General features: G+C 36.0%; 1 protein-coding gene across 1 annotated transcript; it reads right to left on the bottom strand.

Moving 5' to 3' along the window:
* Positions 1-13,831: 13,831 nt before the first annotated feature.
* LOC111505115 (uncharacterized) lies at positions 13,832-15,083 on the bottom strand. Its single transcript, XM_023159870.2, has 2 exons — positions 14,851-15,083; positions 13,832-14,182 (listed from the first exon to the last, which is right to left on the bottom strand). Exons 1-2 carry the CDS (start codon positions 14,985-14,987, stop codon positions 13,954-13,956), a joined length of 366 nt encoding a protein of 121 aa, XP_023015638.1. The 5' UTR covers positions 14,988-15,083; the 3' UTR covers positions 13,832-13,953.
* Between the last annotated feature and the right edge of the window lie 745 nt (positions 15,084-15,828).

Below are 15,828 nucleotides of genomic sequence, written 5' to 3'. Positions count from 1 at the left end.
TATCTGACGTTGTGTAGAAATGAATTAATTCCAATATAGCATGCATAGAAAAATTCTGTTACATTCCAACGAAGTGATGAAACCAGGACGACGTGGCTACTGCTTTGAACAACCTAACCTAACCTAAGTTTACCTAACATTTCAATGAAGAATTGCTTTTATTTAAGACATTCACTCACATGTAACTCCTTGTTGGCGGGTTGGCTGTCCTTGCTCATCTTTCACTGCCTGAACCACTATGCATGCTATCAACTATCAACACCGACATAAAAATTTGGCAAGCTAACTTGGGTGTCACACCAATAGGTGTTTCCACTTATGTCTCGCATGCGTTTACGCAGTTATTTTTATCAAGTACTCTTCTTGATCCTTCTCATTTGGTCTACAATCGCCTGCCCGGTATTAATGATGACCAACAGTTTTGAACGCAAAATAGACGTAGCAGAAACCAAGACCAGATTTCTAAATCAAGTCCCTATGAAAATGAAAAAATCAATAGTTGAGTACTATACCGATAATTCCCAATTTGATTTCAATTCAAGAGCCACCGGTAGACAGCTGTTTCGACCTGTTGGACATCATCAGTACCGGGTGGTTACACTTATGTTTTGCTCCAGCTCTCCAGCTTCATAACTGATTTCACAGGCGAAATGGAGGTTGATGAAACGACCCCAACTGTCCCTTTTGTAACATCAGATCAAAAACAGAATCTTCTTAGTTCTCCAACTTTTGAACAAATATAAGAGATTCTCACTAGATTGAGGAAAATGTACTATGATTTGAAACCTTTGTAAGAATCATTATTCACTTCTTGACTATTATTCAACGTTTGGCAGAGTCCTGCTTTCGACAGCTGACCTGAAAAATCACTCACCATATTATGTCAGCCACAAGAACCTTCGCGAGTTGCAGTAGCAGTAGAGGATCGAATAGAACCACTCATTTCAAACCTACCTAACTAATGACAGAACTATTGAAATATTGACTTATCTGATGTAGAAATAAGTGTGACTGTGTAGAAATAAATTGATTTCAGTATAGCATGCATAGAAATATCTTATTACGGTCCAACTTAGTGATGAAACCAGAATGACGTGGCTACTGCTCTGAACAACCTAACCTAACCTAACTTAACTTAACATTTCAATGAAGAATTGTTTTTATTTAAGAAATTCACCACGTTACTCCTCGTCACAATTTTGTGTTACTTTCATATTTACATTTCAGCTCCAATATCTGGCAATTCAAATATTCCATTACTAGCGAAAGCTCTGGCCCCGCACAGGTGAAATGATAAATATACTACAGAATACTTTTATATACAATGTTCACAGCTTTTTTGTCAATAGACAATTCACTAATGTTTTCTTTAGAGGTTAGCCTTGAAAGAGCCTCATATAATTGGCCCGTTACCGCCGCAACCGCTATGTCCCATTCAAATTACGTGCTGTTAGGGGCCATATTGATTATACATTATGAACAGATAAGATAACTTTATAAACGCGCCTTTTCCCCCGCAGCTGACGACTCACTTGGAATAAAAATCTTTTTTATTGCACATCTGGAACATAAAACGAACCTACAAACAAAATTTCAGCTTCCGAAAGCATAGGGTTACGGAAAAACAGTGATGAAAACTTAATTTTCATATGTAAACCCCCTCTTTTACTCCCACAGGGGACTCCCCAGTTGGGTTATTTGAAAATCCATCCTTAATGCACATCTAAGACCTAAGATGCACGAAATTTTAGCTTCCTAGGACTTACCAGTGCGGAGAAACAAAGATAAATTCATAAGTGTCGGGACAGATGATAGGTGAATTATTAATCAGTCGGACACAGCGTTTACAAATAGTAAAATTTATTAATAGCACCAACAAATGAACAAACAGAAAATAACAGTGTAACCTCGTGGCGAGAAGAGTCAGAATTATAATTAGTTTCCGGCCGAAATCTCAGAACAGAATGGATGAATGCTTCGGCCAAAAATTGTATTCGAAGTAACTTCCGAATAATCATCAATGACAATATGGCCGGGGTCATAAATATAGTCGAGAAGGGTCAACCACTTTTGCCCGAATTCTTTGTCTAAATCCATGAAAGTGTTAACAACGAGCAGGGCCGTAGCGAAAATAAAAACCAGGGGAGAAGAGGAAATCCAAATTTTTCCAACCTCACCAGCAAAATTTCCCAACTTTCAAAAAAATGAAAGTCAAGGGATTAGTTACTACTATAATATATTAATTTTCTTACTTAGCTATCCAATGATCGGCTGAATGCTTATCTTCCATCATATCCACCATGTATAGGAATATTCAATACAAATGAAAAGAAACAATACTTAAATAATAATATGCTTATTGTTTTCTACTATTATTTTTTCTATCTTCACGGCCCGAAATTTCCCAACTTTTCCAAGTCGAAAAGTTGGGAATTTTGTAAAATTGTCACTTCAAAATTTGTGGACTGATCAGGACTGTCTTTTTACTTGTTTTCAAACAACTCAGAATTTCAAAGTATGAGATCTGCAAGTTATGCATGTTGGGAAATCCCAACCTTCTCCTAGTTTTTTCCCTTTTCTTATCACCTCTCCCTTTCTTTTCTCCCATTTTTTAATTTTTTTTCATTTTTTACTTTTATTTTCTTCTATCTTCACGGCCCAAAATTTCCCAACTTTTTCCCAAGTTGAAAAAGCAGGGGGAGGAGGCTCACCATCATCCCCCCCATGGCGACGGCCCTGACAATGAGTAACTACTCGAAACATCCCAAGTGGTGCTTGTCGTTTAATTATCATCTGTTTTTTGGCAATGAACTATCGTTTGGAGGAAAGAGAACATCCCAATGATATGTGATGAAAAAATAGAAAAATGCTTAGAAAAATTTAAATAAAAGAATTAACACAAAAAACCCAAGCAGATGGATATTTTGGAGGACTGCTCGATAATAGCAAGAATTTATAATACAAAAATGAAAATCAATAGCGAAATAAAATGTTTCTAAAGTAAGTAGTTGTAGGAAAAACCCTACATAAGTATAGATGCGGAACATTAGACAGACCCATTTCCGAATCGAGGTTTCAATTCTTACTCATAATCACGATATATTTATAACTGGGAAACATGAAATTTCCTCAATTTATTAGTTGGGATAACGACTATTGATGTAGTTTGAAATAATTAAAATCTATGAGCAACATGAAAACAATGTAAATTGTCAAATCATGGTAATACGTCATCAACTGATCTCTAAGGAATTTGCTGACGACTCTCGTTTGTATAGCCATCTCCTTTCGATGTATTACGTTTAAGCTGTCATGAAGAAAAAAAAAGATGCTGGATAAAAAATGTGTTTCATCAAGTATTTTGTTGATGTTTAGAATAAGTTTTGTCTGGTTATCCGTCAATCATTCTTTACTTCGTTTTCAAGCCATGCAAATGCGCTGCACAATAGTAAACAATGCCAATACGCAGACAGAACAACTTATAGAGGTTATTGGAGGACGATACCATAGATAATTTTATTGAGAAAAAAATGTACATCTATGCAAATAGTGTTGAATACAGCAGGATAGAAGACATTCAATGGCGGAATGCAAAAAAGTTTTGGTTTTCATTGGAATTCCATCATTTCCCTTATTCATCAACTCGGACTTGAGAGACCGTTTTTTTTATAATTGATGAAAAATGTAGGGGCGAATTTAATTCCGTAAAAGCACACAGCCGTTCCGGACTTCGCTACTCCGGGTATTCGAAGCTCCGCCAGCCGGAAAGCGATCCGGAATCGCAGGCGGACGACTTTATTCGATGTTTACTGCGTGTTCCGGGACGATTTCACTCATGCATACGAAAGCATCAACTGATATCCATCTTGACGATATATTACTTTTTGTTTTCTGTCGGCTCGGGTATCGGTCGGCGAGGGTCACGCGATGTGATCGATTGCCGATACTTAGCTGTGAACGTTGAAAAAACTGACATGGAGGAGTCACCTTACTTATCGATATTAAAAAATAGAATGAACTAGTCTATGAATAAGTTTCTTTATGTTTCATGGTTTGTGAGTTGGGCTTTTTTTGTTAAGTTTTTTCATTAAAAAGAAAATGTCAAAACATACTTTTTTGGGAAAATGTTTTTTGGCTCTCTACTTCTTCATCATTAAACAGATAATGTGGGAAACTTCCAAGGAGAGGAAAAACAATAACTACAATGAAAATATACAGGGTCTTTCACGACGAGCGTTCGTTAGGAATATATGGAGAACGATCCAAAATAAAAACTTGAAATTTTGTGGTAGTGAGTTTTACAAAATGGCCTTCTCAACTAAAATATTTTCAACTTCCGGTCTCTTTCCGTTATACCGGAAGTTGAGGGCAACTTCCTTATTTCAAATAGAACACCTTGCATTTTATTACATTTTTGAATTTCTCAGCACATTTTAGGCCTACTTTGTATGACAATGCCTATACCCAAATTTGTTAATTTTCGAGATATTAATTTTTTTCTGAAAAATTTGACAGTTACAGCACCACTCCAAAAAAATCATAACTCATAGACAGTAACAGTTGCAAATATTAAATTTCACAGAATCATACCTTAAGCATCAAATCATGAACAGGTCCATCGAATTTTTGAAAATAATTTACAGGGTGGTCGAAATTTCCACCTAAAACATAACATCGCGAAAACTGATGAAACACGATTTTTTCAAATGAAAACTATTATTTTTGGATACTACGAAAAAATAGATATCAAATTCATGAAGAATGTCCTATACCTAAAATACACCCCATCAAGATATATCCGATTTTGGGAAATATTTGAAATGTAAATCATTCGAAGCAATACCAAACCAAGAAAGCTTTGAAAACAAATGAACTAATATTTACTCTGTCGTTGGTACTACGACGATACTTATCACTAAATGTCAAATTAATATTTATTTGTACACTTTAAATTTTGTTCATGAATGAGTGAATAAGCACAATACTGGTATTTGTATGCTCAGGTGTCATTTACTCATTCAGAATACAATATGAATTATTTTATATGTATAGTTATACTTTAGAATTGAGTTGAATACATTGAATTGAATAACGATGACCAATTTTCTCCATTCTCACAAATTCAAATTCAATGTTCGCATTGATGGCAGCCAAACAAATACTTAACAATGCAGTGTCTTCAAACTTGAAGCACATGCTTCGTAGATTGTGTACTTTCTAATACAGTGATATTTTTTCAAACAACTACCGCCATCTCTAGGTCAGACCGGGTACTTCTTGGACCACCCTCGTAGTAGCTTCCTCAGTTCTATAGAGTAAAGTTATCATTGTGAAAGTGGTTTTATTAACTTAAATATTTCAATAATAGAACAATGACTTGTTCAATCTATTGTATGATAAGAAAACAAATTATAACCAGCTTAGGACTATTGGTCAGATATATATGAGACTGCAAGATTCTATTCAGAAACATACCATCTCATAACATCTCAAGAAACTATCATAGCTTTGAACATCGAGAGAAGGTTGGAGTCTCATCTCTTTTCTGTAGATACTTTCACGGAAAGTGTTCGACAGACATACCAGTTGATTTCGCCCCTGTTTGATATTTGTTAGAAGTACTTGATGAAATGCTGCTGTCTATCGCCTCATAACTTTTTTATTTGCGAACGATGTTCGACTTGAATGAATTTTTCGTAACAGCTTTTTCAAATGAATATAGTCAACAGTGATTTATTTTCACAAGGATCATGTAGACCCCTTTTCACTGAGTTCAAAATTGTGATTGTTTCATTTTCATTCATTTATCACAATCTAGTACAATTTCACGAAAACAGAAACATACACTCTAGTAATGCGGAGTATCATGATAACCACCTACAGGTGAGAAGACAAAATATATACTCTGGGAACTTGGATAAATCAACCAATGTCGGATTAGTGCCACCGTGAAATTGAAAATGAGTAGACAACGTTTTGATCTAGGTACTTTCTTGGACCTCTTTCGAACCAAACCAAACCTTCTCCACACATATTACAACGGTAATTAGAAGCATCTGTTGGTAACCCTTTGAATTTGGTTCATGCGTTGATGATCACAATCATAACCATCCTGTATATTTCTGAATCGTTTGACTCGTAAATGTCTAACAAACGAACTCCAACCCATTCTCAAAGACGAAGTGCCATCAATCTGAACTTTCGAAAGCAGCTCATTTCCCATTCTCCAGACAGCACATATATCCCCAATATAACTTAGAAAGCAGGAAAAGTTATCCCATTTTCATTCTACCTACTAAACTCATAACGAGTATCTGTCTCTCTCATTCCATTAGCGTAGAACATCGAAGTAAGCTGTTTTCGCCCCTGCCTGCCTTTTGTCCGCCTAATTGAGACTCCGTTACCTATTCGGGAGGAGTCCCTGGGCGGACGTACTTCCTTCCTTCCGGTCTTTAGCCAATGGGATACGCTCGTTACGTAACTATGGATACGTGGCCGGATGTTGCACACATCCTAGCCACGCCCGTTTCTTCGAAGAGTCCTTATTAGTGACATAAGAAGGAGTTACGGTCTTTGATACATTCTGCTCCTAATCAGAGTAAATAGACCAGTCATCGGAGGATGATGAGTTGAAAGATGAATGGCCGATGAAAACTTGATTTTGCAAATGCAAGATTAGATATAGTATTCACTATTTTAGGAATCCCGTTTCACGATCCACTGAACAATACGAATTGATGTTCTTAAATCTATTTCACTACAAATTTCTCAGCATGTTTGTTAGGTATCAGTGATGTAACGGGTTTTGCTTTTGTATTGACTTCAGCTACTATTTCTTAATCAGCTGGAAAAACCATTCACACCTTTCGAAATAGAAAACTTTTGCTTCAAAAGAAAAGGTTCTGTTTGAATGTCCAACTTAGGAATAATCGAAATAAACATCTTCGTCGGATCCACCATAATACTCAATAGTCAAGTTCCGTAGTTTTTCTTCTTCAACCAACAATATAGTTCCATAACTGCTCGTTCTAGGACACATTGTTCATCATATTTTCCCACGAAAAAATTTTCACAATAGGACTTGATGGCCATTGCGGTGTCATCTGATTCTTCACAGAAAACACCACCCAATGAAAATACATCCATGAAAAATAATGAGCGAACAAAGCGGTTATGTTTTCTAGGAACCACATTGAATCTCACTAAAATGTCTTCTGGACTTAACCTCATATCTTTTATCTTTTTTATAGGTAGGGTCAAAAGGTGTTGTTTGGCTAGTTCATAAGTTCCTTAATCCATCACATTTAGGCTACATTTCAGTGACATATTTTCTTTGTGGATTTTTGGTAGGCCCTATAAATGTGGAGGAAGACCATCGTAACCTGATGAACGGACCAGATGATTCGTTCTTATCAAAATTCTGTTGGTCGGATTCCGATTGAGTTTTCTGTACGTTCCTGATTCAAGTAGTAATTTTTTCCTTGAATCCTCTGGTGTACTGGCATTGGTTGGTTTTGCGGGCATCAAGATGTGCAACAATGACCTTTGACAAAGAACGAACCCCTGTTATGGTGTATTATTGGGTATCACTTTTGGAATGGCTAGGAAATTTGTACAGAATACGTATCGAAGTTTCTTGTTGACTGAAAATTGAAGATATCTTCCTCGAATTGATAAAATAAGTAGCCCCTTGCATGTTAGTTTGGGTATATCGTTCGAAACCATAAGCTGTCTATTGAACACACTTTTGCCTCATCAGAATAAGAATGTTGTCTCTCGACTCACGTTTAGCTAACCGAGTTAATACCATCAGGAGATGACTTAGACTCAGGCATCTTCTGATGATGCTACCTTGGTCAGAAAAATGTTTTCAATAGATTAATTTCACGCCGGATGTCCCAAATTCTACTTATCAACCATAAGCTGTGCTACAAGTATTGTCCAGTTATTGTAGAAGAAGGTCTGTTCCATGATTTTCGAAAAGACCTATAGACGTATAACTATTGCTATGTATTTTTTGTCACAACATCGTATTTCGCATTAAACCTACAGTTTTATATGCATACGAAAATTGACATTCGTACAAATCTCCACACACCGCTGCCTGGTCTATATAGAAGGGCAGAGTTACGACTTTCTATAAATTTCAGCTTTAATCAGGGTAAAGCGTCGTTCGTTGCCGAATATAAGGCCCTCTTGGCCGCGTCGATGGTTTCATTTGGTTTCAGTGCTTTCGTAATGGTTCTGCTTGAATTAGGTCGTTACTAGGCTTTATTCCTTTCGAACCAGTTTTAGTCTGACGCCTTGAAAGGGAGATATTGGAAAACAGGCCATTTCATCGAGTTTAATTATGTACGGGAAAGTTGTAGTTGGTTCAATGAAAAGTATAGGCATTGAAAAGAATATATAATGTGAACTAAGAGAAACTATAGGAGTAAATTAAAATTTAAAAAAAATGAAATAAATACTATAAAATTCGCAAACTCACTCAGAAATATTCCTGAGTTTGAATCAAATTCAGATAGGGCTCAATCCAGCAAAACAAACAATATTTAATGATAATTTTGATTGTCAAGTTGGCGGGAATTCGGTCAAAATGTTGAAGAAAACCAATTTCTACATTGTCGACGTTTCGAAACTATATTGTTTCATCTTCAGGACTCTGAAGTATAAGAACAAGACATGCATATTGAAATGGAAATTTACAAAGCAGTTCTGTTAGAAACAAAATAAATTATGTAATATAACAATCGTTAAAAAATAATAAACGTTTCGAACACTTTACAAAAAAACAACGTTGATGAGTACTTACATATAGGGCGGCTTTCCGAGTTGAAGGCTGAAGTGAATAATTTCGACATAAAATATAAATACGTACACAGGTTCCTGAAAGACGTTGACACAGGCACGAAGGGATTAACAATCTGAACTGTCTGTAAATCGTTCTTTATAATTAAAAAAAAACATGAAAGAAATGAGAATTGTATTTGGAAAAAGCAGTCGGTTAATGATCCCAAAGTTAGTTATTGTTTGATTTTTTCTATTAGATTGAAATATGAGGTGTAAATTTTCAATATCCGACCTTTTCATAACGCATTTTGTTCCATGTTTTGTTATTTCAATTATTTCGTTCAGGAGTCTTTCTTTAGTATCGTCTGTTGTCCTATAATACTGACTGACTCAAAATCAAAAGTATGAACTGATTCTTCATTTTTTTTAGTGGGTTGTGTATATTTTTACAATCCCTGCTAGGCTCAGTAATTCTCTGTTTGAGATACCTGCCTGTTTGCCCTATATATATTTTCTCACATTCAGCACATGGTATTTCATAGACAAAATTGGATTTCAGGTTTTTTTGGTGTTTTTGTTTTTATTCTCGCGAATAAATGATTTTTAATTGTATTTTCAGATTTCATACTGATTTTAAAATTTTTATTTTCTAGAGTCTTGCATAGTTGTGGTGTCAGACCTGCTACATACGGTAATTTGAAATATTTAATGTTCAACGGTGTTTTTTCTTTTTTTTTGTTTATTTGTTCTGGCTGAATATACTAATTTTTTAATTAAAGATCTAGGATAGCAATTCTTAAGTAACATAGTTTCTATTAGTTTGAGGTTTTGGTTTTTAAAATTCGCATGTGCTAAATGTGTAGCCCTGTATTTGAGATTGTTGATGATGTTTATTTTTTGTGTCATTGGGTGGATAGAGTGGTGGTTTATAAATCTTTCAGAGTATGATGGTTTATGGTACCAACCAGTTATAACTTTGTTGTTAGATTTTATCAGCAAAACATCCAGAAAAGCAATTCTATTATTTTTTTCTTCTTCAACGGTGAACTGAAGTTTGGGATGATAACTATTGAATGTTGTTAACATTCTATCTACGTTTTCTTTTTTTATGCACAAAACTATATCATCAACATATCTTTTCAAAAAAATTATCGGAAAATTACATTGACGTAGACATTTATTTTGTAAGTCAGACATAACAATATCAGACCAAATTGGCGATAAACAGTTTCCCATTCCAAGGAATTGGTGATAAACAGGGATGGGAAACTGTTTATCACGACGACGTTTCGAAACGTCGACAATTTAGAAATTAGTTTTCTTCAACATTTTGACCGAATTCCCGCCAACTTGACAATCAAAATCATATACAACGGTCGCCCTCCTATTCAAACTTAATGATAATACTAATAATAATAACCTCTTTACTTTCGAACCTCAAGATCATGTTAGCTTGCCACCCGATGGCAGAACTCATGGCGGTACAAATGCATAAGGTGGTCAGTCTTAGCTCATCGCGTCATCTCAGGGCATATGATTCTTAGACCAAATGGTCACTTATCCAAAGATGTGCGTAGTGGTTAGTGGTTGATAATGTTGGAGGTTCGGAGACAGGGCCCGACCAGCTAACCCTTTGAGAAAAATAATAATAATAATAATCATATTCTTTATTTACATCAACAGTTATTGAATAAAATAAATGTGATTACACAATAGAAAAAATAGAAATAATGGAAATATAGGTTCCACTTATATAACTTAACCCTGAAGACCTCTACATGGATTCATGATTTCAATAAGGAAAACTAAGGTAGCTAAATATATACAACATACAAAATTCGAAATTCACATAGTTTGTTTATTATTGATTATAAATATACTCTATGATATGAATAACGATGATATGAGTTTTACTGAAAACTTAGTAAGTTGTATTTTCGCATCTCAGGTTATACTCAATAGTAACAACTAGAATTTTGGTTTCATTTGTGATGGTCAATGGCCCCTTTAATGACTGCAGTCGGCAGCGGTCGGTAGCCAGGCGGTTCAACGTGGGTGCTTTGTTCACTCACTCAAATCGACCGCCGTGTTGGTAGGTGGTTCAAGCCCTAGTCTGAACGATCGATTATCACTTGCTATTGTCCAACCCGTGTTAGGAATCACACATTAAAAGGTAAGACCTTCGTTCGTAGGGGTGCGACAGCTGGTTAACGGAAAAAGAGATTTAAAAGATTTTTAACTTAAGAATCATATTTTCTGGTGATTTATTTTTGATCAATAAAATATATAATTCATAATGAAGAATATAGTAAAATACTTGCGATGCACTGTTTGTAACCTTTGGTGTAGTAATGAATATTACTGGATTTGGAACACCAAATCTTTATTGTTAAGGAAGATCAAACTTCCTCTTGAAGATGATCACATGGTGATCGGAATACGTGCCGAGGTGTTAAAAATAACGATTTGGTATTGGAAAAAAAATCCAGTAATATTCAATATAGTAATATGGCAAATATTATTTATGAAGCAAATAAAATAAACCAAAAAGTGAATGTTTTGTGAAATTTACCTATACATTGATAAAACTATAAACTTTTACAGTTGAAATGAGAAAATATTAGATGGGCTGAAAAGTTAGAAGGCAGACACAGATTGCGCTACAAGTATTGAATCCATATAGTTTTCAGTCAACCCTAGCTTTCAAAAGACGTGTTCAAATTTCACAGCTATCGGACTATTAGTTTGTAGGATAGAACAATTTGAGTGAAGTAACTTTTGATATTTTGAAGGAAATGGATGAAAATAAATTTCGTGCGTTAATAAAGCATTTCCTTATGGCGAAAAAATACTGTTGAAGTCAAGTGTTGGCTTGATAAACATCATTCGGACTTTCCACCAACCGTTGAGAAGTGGTTTGCTAAGTTTGAACTAAGTGAAATGAGCACCGAGGACAATACATGCAGTGGACGCCCCAAAGAGGCTGTTACCAATGAAAACATCAAAAAAGTCCACAAAATAATTTTGGATGACCGCAAAGTGAAGTTGGCCGAGATACCTGAGGCTCTAAAGATATCAATGAACGTGTTGGACATATCGTGCATTGTATATTTGGGTATGCGAAAGCTGTGTTGAAAGTGTGTGCTTACAATCGACCAAAAACAATAACGAATTGATGAGTCTGAGCATTGTTTGAAGCTATTCTATAATAAAAAACCCGAATGTATGTGTCGATATGCGACAATGGATGAAACACGCAACAGTCGACTGCAAGGTTACGGTATCAGTATTTTAGGATGCGCATGGTATAATCAATCTTGAACTACCAACGGCGAGTATTACATAGCATATCTGTATCTGTAGAGTAGGGAGTGTGAGTGTAGGCCCACAGCACTTAGGCTACATGTGACCCATCGTCCATCCTGTGCATTCCAGGAAGGTGGTCACTAGGAGACATTTCCTTTATATCAGCAGGTGTAGGCCAAGACTCGCCAAACACACACTCTGGTGTGTCCACCATCGCCATAATATGGAGGTGTTTCCTTAGTTAACAGTGGCCAGTCAGAAATCCTACTGATAAGCAATGTTTTTTCTGGTCATCGCCAGATATTTCTTCCATGCCAGCTTCCCAGAGTGGCCCAGGGTGATCCTGGTAAGACTGCATCCTTCGATTTCATCCCATCTTTTTAGGGATTGAGCATGGGTGTGATGTTTGGCTAGTTCCGCAATTGTCGAAGTCATCAGGCCGTAGTTGTCACGGGGTCCTAAAATTCTTAGTCCAGCCGCTTCTTGGATAAAGACTCGGCAATGCGATTACCTTTACTGTTGTCGTGCCCTTTAACTCACCTCAGGATAATGTTATCTACCGAAGCTTTGACTAAATCTTTGTGGCACTCTAGTACTAGCCCTGTGATAAGACGTTGTCTGTTCAAGGCTAATAGGGCTTGTCTACTATCAGTGCAGATTGTTATGTTTTTGCCGGAAATTCTTTTCCTGGTTATTTCCTTTGTGGCGATTGAGATGCCAGCCAGTTCTGTTAGAACTACGCTGGTATTTTTCCCATTCCCCACTCAATTCTTAGGCTTAGTGATCTGGAGTAAACTCCACATCCTGATCCTTCTTTGGTTTCTGAGCCGTCTGTATATATGCGTATTGCATTTGTAGCATCACACTCTGTGTTCTGTTTGATTTGTATTTTGCATCACTGGATGTCTGCAGCACAGGTTGCGCAGTAAGCGCTTCTCGCCATAGGCTTAACCCCAGTTGACCCATTCCTACTTCGAGGTTTACACCAGACGTACGCAATAGTAACGACCATTAACGCAACCAGTAATTAACTCCATTAGCGCGGTTGGTGTTGATTACATAGCGTTATTGGAAATTTTGAAGGACAAAATCAGGGATGAAAGTCCATCAAGACAATGTACCATGTCACAAATCGATGAAAACGATGACAAAATTGCATGAATCAGGCTTCGAAATGCTTCCACATCCACCGTACTCTCCAGATCCGCCCCCAGCGACTTTTTTCTGTTCTCAGACTACTACTGCTCGCTGAAAAGAAATTTAGCACCGATGAGGAGGTAATCGTCGAAACTGAGGTCTATTTTGAGGCTGAAGACCTCGACGGCAACTATATCGAATAAAATCAAATTTCATAAAAAAAATCTATGTGAGCCTACAAAAAAGCAAAAAGCTGAAAATAGCTCCTATTTCAGATTAAAAGAGACTCATTGTGAAAAAAAAAATATGTCTTACACTTTCGGGGTTGTATGAGGTTGCTTCATCGGTGTGTTGTCCTAATTCATAGACATTATGTATTCATTTTACAACTCCGAATAAAAATCTAGAGGATTGAGATCCGGAAAGGGTTGGCCATAACACACTTGTCTCTCACTTACTTTGGAATAAATATCTGTCAGATCAGTATGATTTATACTAAAGCTGGATATATTTTGAATCACATCATTTAAGGTTGTATAACATGATATTTCTGAAGGTTTCAAATCTCTGTCGTCCGGCCAAAAGAAAATGATATAAATTCTTCACAATGAATTAATTTTATTCTGTTGTGACTGTATAACAAAAAAAAAATGTTGAGTTTTCTTCAAAACAATGTCAGAAAAAATAACAATAAATTTTTCTCCCTACAGAGGATTATCTTCATTTTTCAGTTACCCTGTATATTTCGGGTAGCGGAAGAGGTTTGAAAAAGTCCGGACTCGTCATACTCTCTAAATGGTATTCTTTTTTTTCAGCGAGCCAGCCATACCAGTGGTTTAATGACAAAGGAAAATTTCCTAAAACCCTATTATCTCTCTTTTTTTCCTTCGTTACTCGTTTTAAGAGTTCAGAGGTTGCTGTCTTCTCGTCCATCTTCTGTTTCAAATCCCTAAATATTATCAAAATAAAAAAAATAGTTTCTTGTATCATTTTCAGAAGTAATTATGATGCACCATTATTCATTATTACACCATCTTTGGTGTAATAATGAATAATACCAATACACCATCTTTGGTGTAATAATGAATAATACCAATACACCAAATCGTTATTTTCAACACCTCGATACGTGTTTCTATCACCAAGTGATCATCTTCAAGAGGAAGATCAAACTTCCGGTTTGGTGTTGGGATTCAATTCCAGTAAGATTGAGAAGGAATGATAAATCACTCACTTGTATGTAACAACTACAATAATAATTGATTGAGCTGTATGATTTGCTTAAGAAAGCACGAAAGCACGAAAGGGACGTTTTCCTTTTCAATTTTTGAATAACTTTTTATAAAATCTATGAAAAGTTACATTCCAAAAAAAAACTATCTTTGGAATATAAATCAAACAAACACCAAAGAACGTCATTCACATCTTGATGTGATGCTATTTGATGAAATTTTGGTTATTGTGTGTTTATTGTCCTACTGATTGAGGTCACCAAAACTGGCCCTTTGAGAATTGATTTGAATTTCCATTTCTTATATCTGTAGTTCATTTGTAATAATCTTCATCTAGGTAGGGAGTGGATGAATGAAATCTATATATATAATTTTTTTCACTTACTTGTATTCGTCAAGCATCCAACCCCAGTTATATCTCCAAATTTTCTCAGAGTCATCACCAGCTCGGATATAAACTTTCCACATTTCATCAGCCTGTACCATGTCTTTAATCTTTTTGTCTGTTTTTGGTAGAGCCATTATTGCAAACGTAACTATTTTTATATAAGTAAAGTGTGGAGGCTTCTTGTATCCAGAAAATAAAACTTTGTGACATTTAGTCAAAACAAATCTTGTCAATGAGACATTCAAGATGACTGTATAGTGACTGTATAGTGAACCTGTCGACCAATATGTTTGGTTTTATTGTAGACTGGAGACTGTATCGAGGAGATACAGAAAATAAATATTTCGAAATAGAAATATCGAAACAGTAACACAGTAGGTATTCTTGGTTATAGGAGCTGTTTATCTATTTCGATTCATTTGATGAGACACTAAAGCCCTGATATTGGCTTCTTTATATAACTTATAGCCTTTAGTCACATTCGCATAGCACGTCTAGATCAGTTTCCTCTGGCATGTGGCAGAACCTGCATAGAGATTCTTCTGCCAGACATAATGCTTATATGTATCATGAGCCATCCTTCGACTACCCTTACAACCTTGTAGTTGTTCCTTGAATTTGGTTGAGGATTTCTTTATGAAATATTTCGCTTCCCTCATTGATATATGTCTTGAATGCACCTTCACAGGCTAATGCATTGGCCTCATTGCCCTTGTGTCCTTTGTGTCCGGGTATCCAGGTTAGAGTAACCCTATTGTGGAAATCTAGCTGTTTGACGGCGCTGAGACAGCTACCTACAAATCGTGAAAAGACTTGATAGGAGCTAAGCGCCTTAATTGCCTTCTGGCTGTCAGAGAAAATGGCAATAGCTTTGTTTTCAACCTTTTTCAACCTTTCAATTCTTCTTCATCCTATCGGTTTGAAGGATATACGTTTTATAAGGGTGCTTCCATTTTTAATGGGACACACGATATA

The sequence above is a fragment of the Leptinotarsa decemlineata genome, unplaced genomic scaffold (assembly GCF_025532065.1).
Source record: "Leptinotarsa decemlineata unplaced genomic scaffold, Ldec_3_MD MMD2_tig00026314_RagTag_RagTag, whole genome shotgun sequence".
In the NCBI taxonomy this organism is placed as follows: domain Eukaryota; kingdom Metazoa; phylum Arthropoda; class Insecta; order Coleoptera; family Chrysomelidae; genus Leptinotarsa; species Leptinotarsa decemlineata.
Note: the sequence above shows the minus strand (reverse complement) of the source record. Positions and strands in the feature narration are given on the sequence as shown.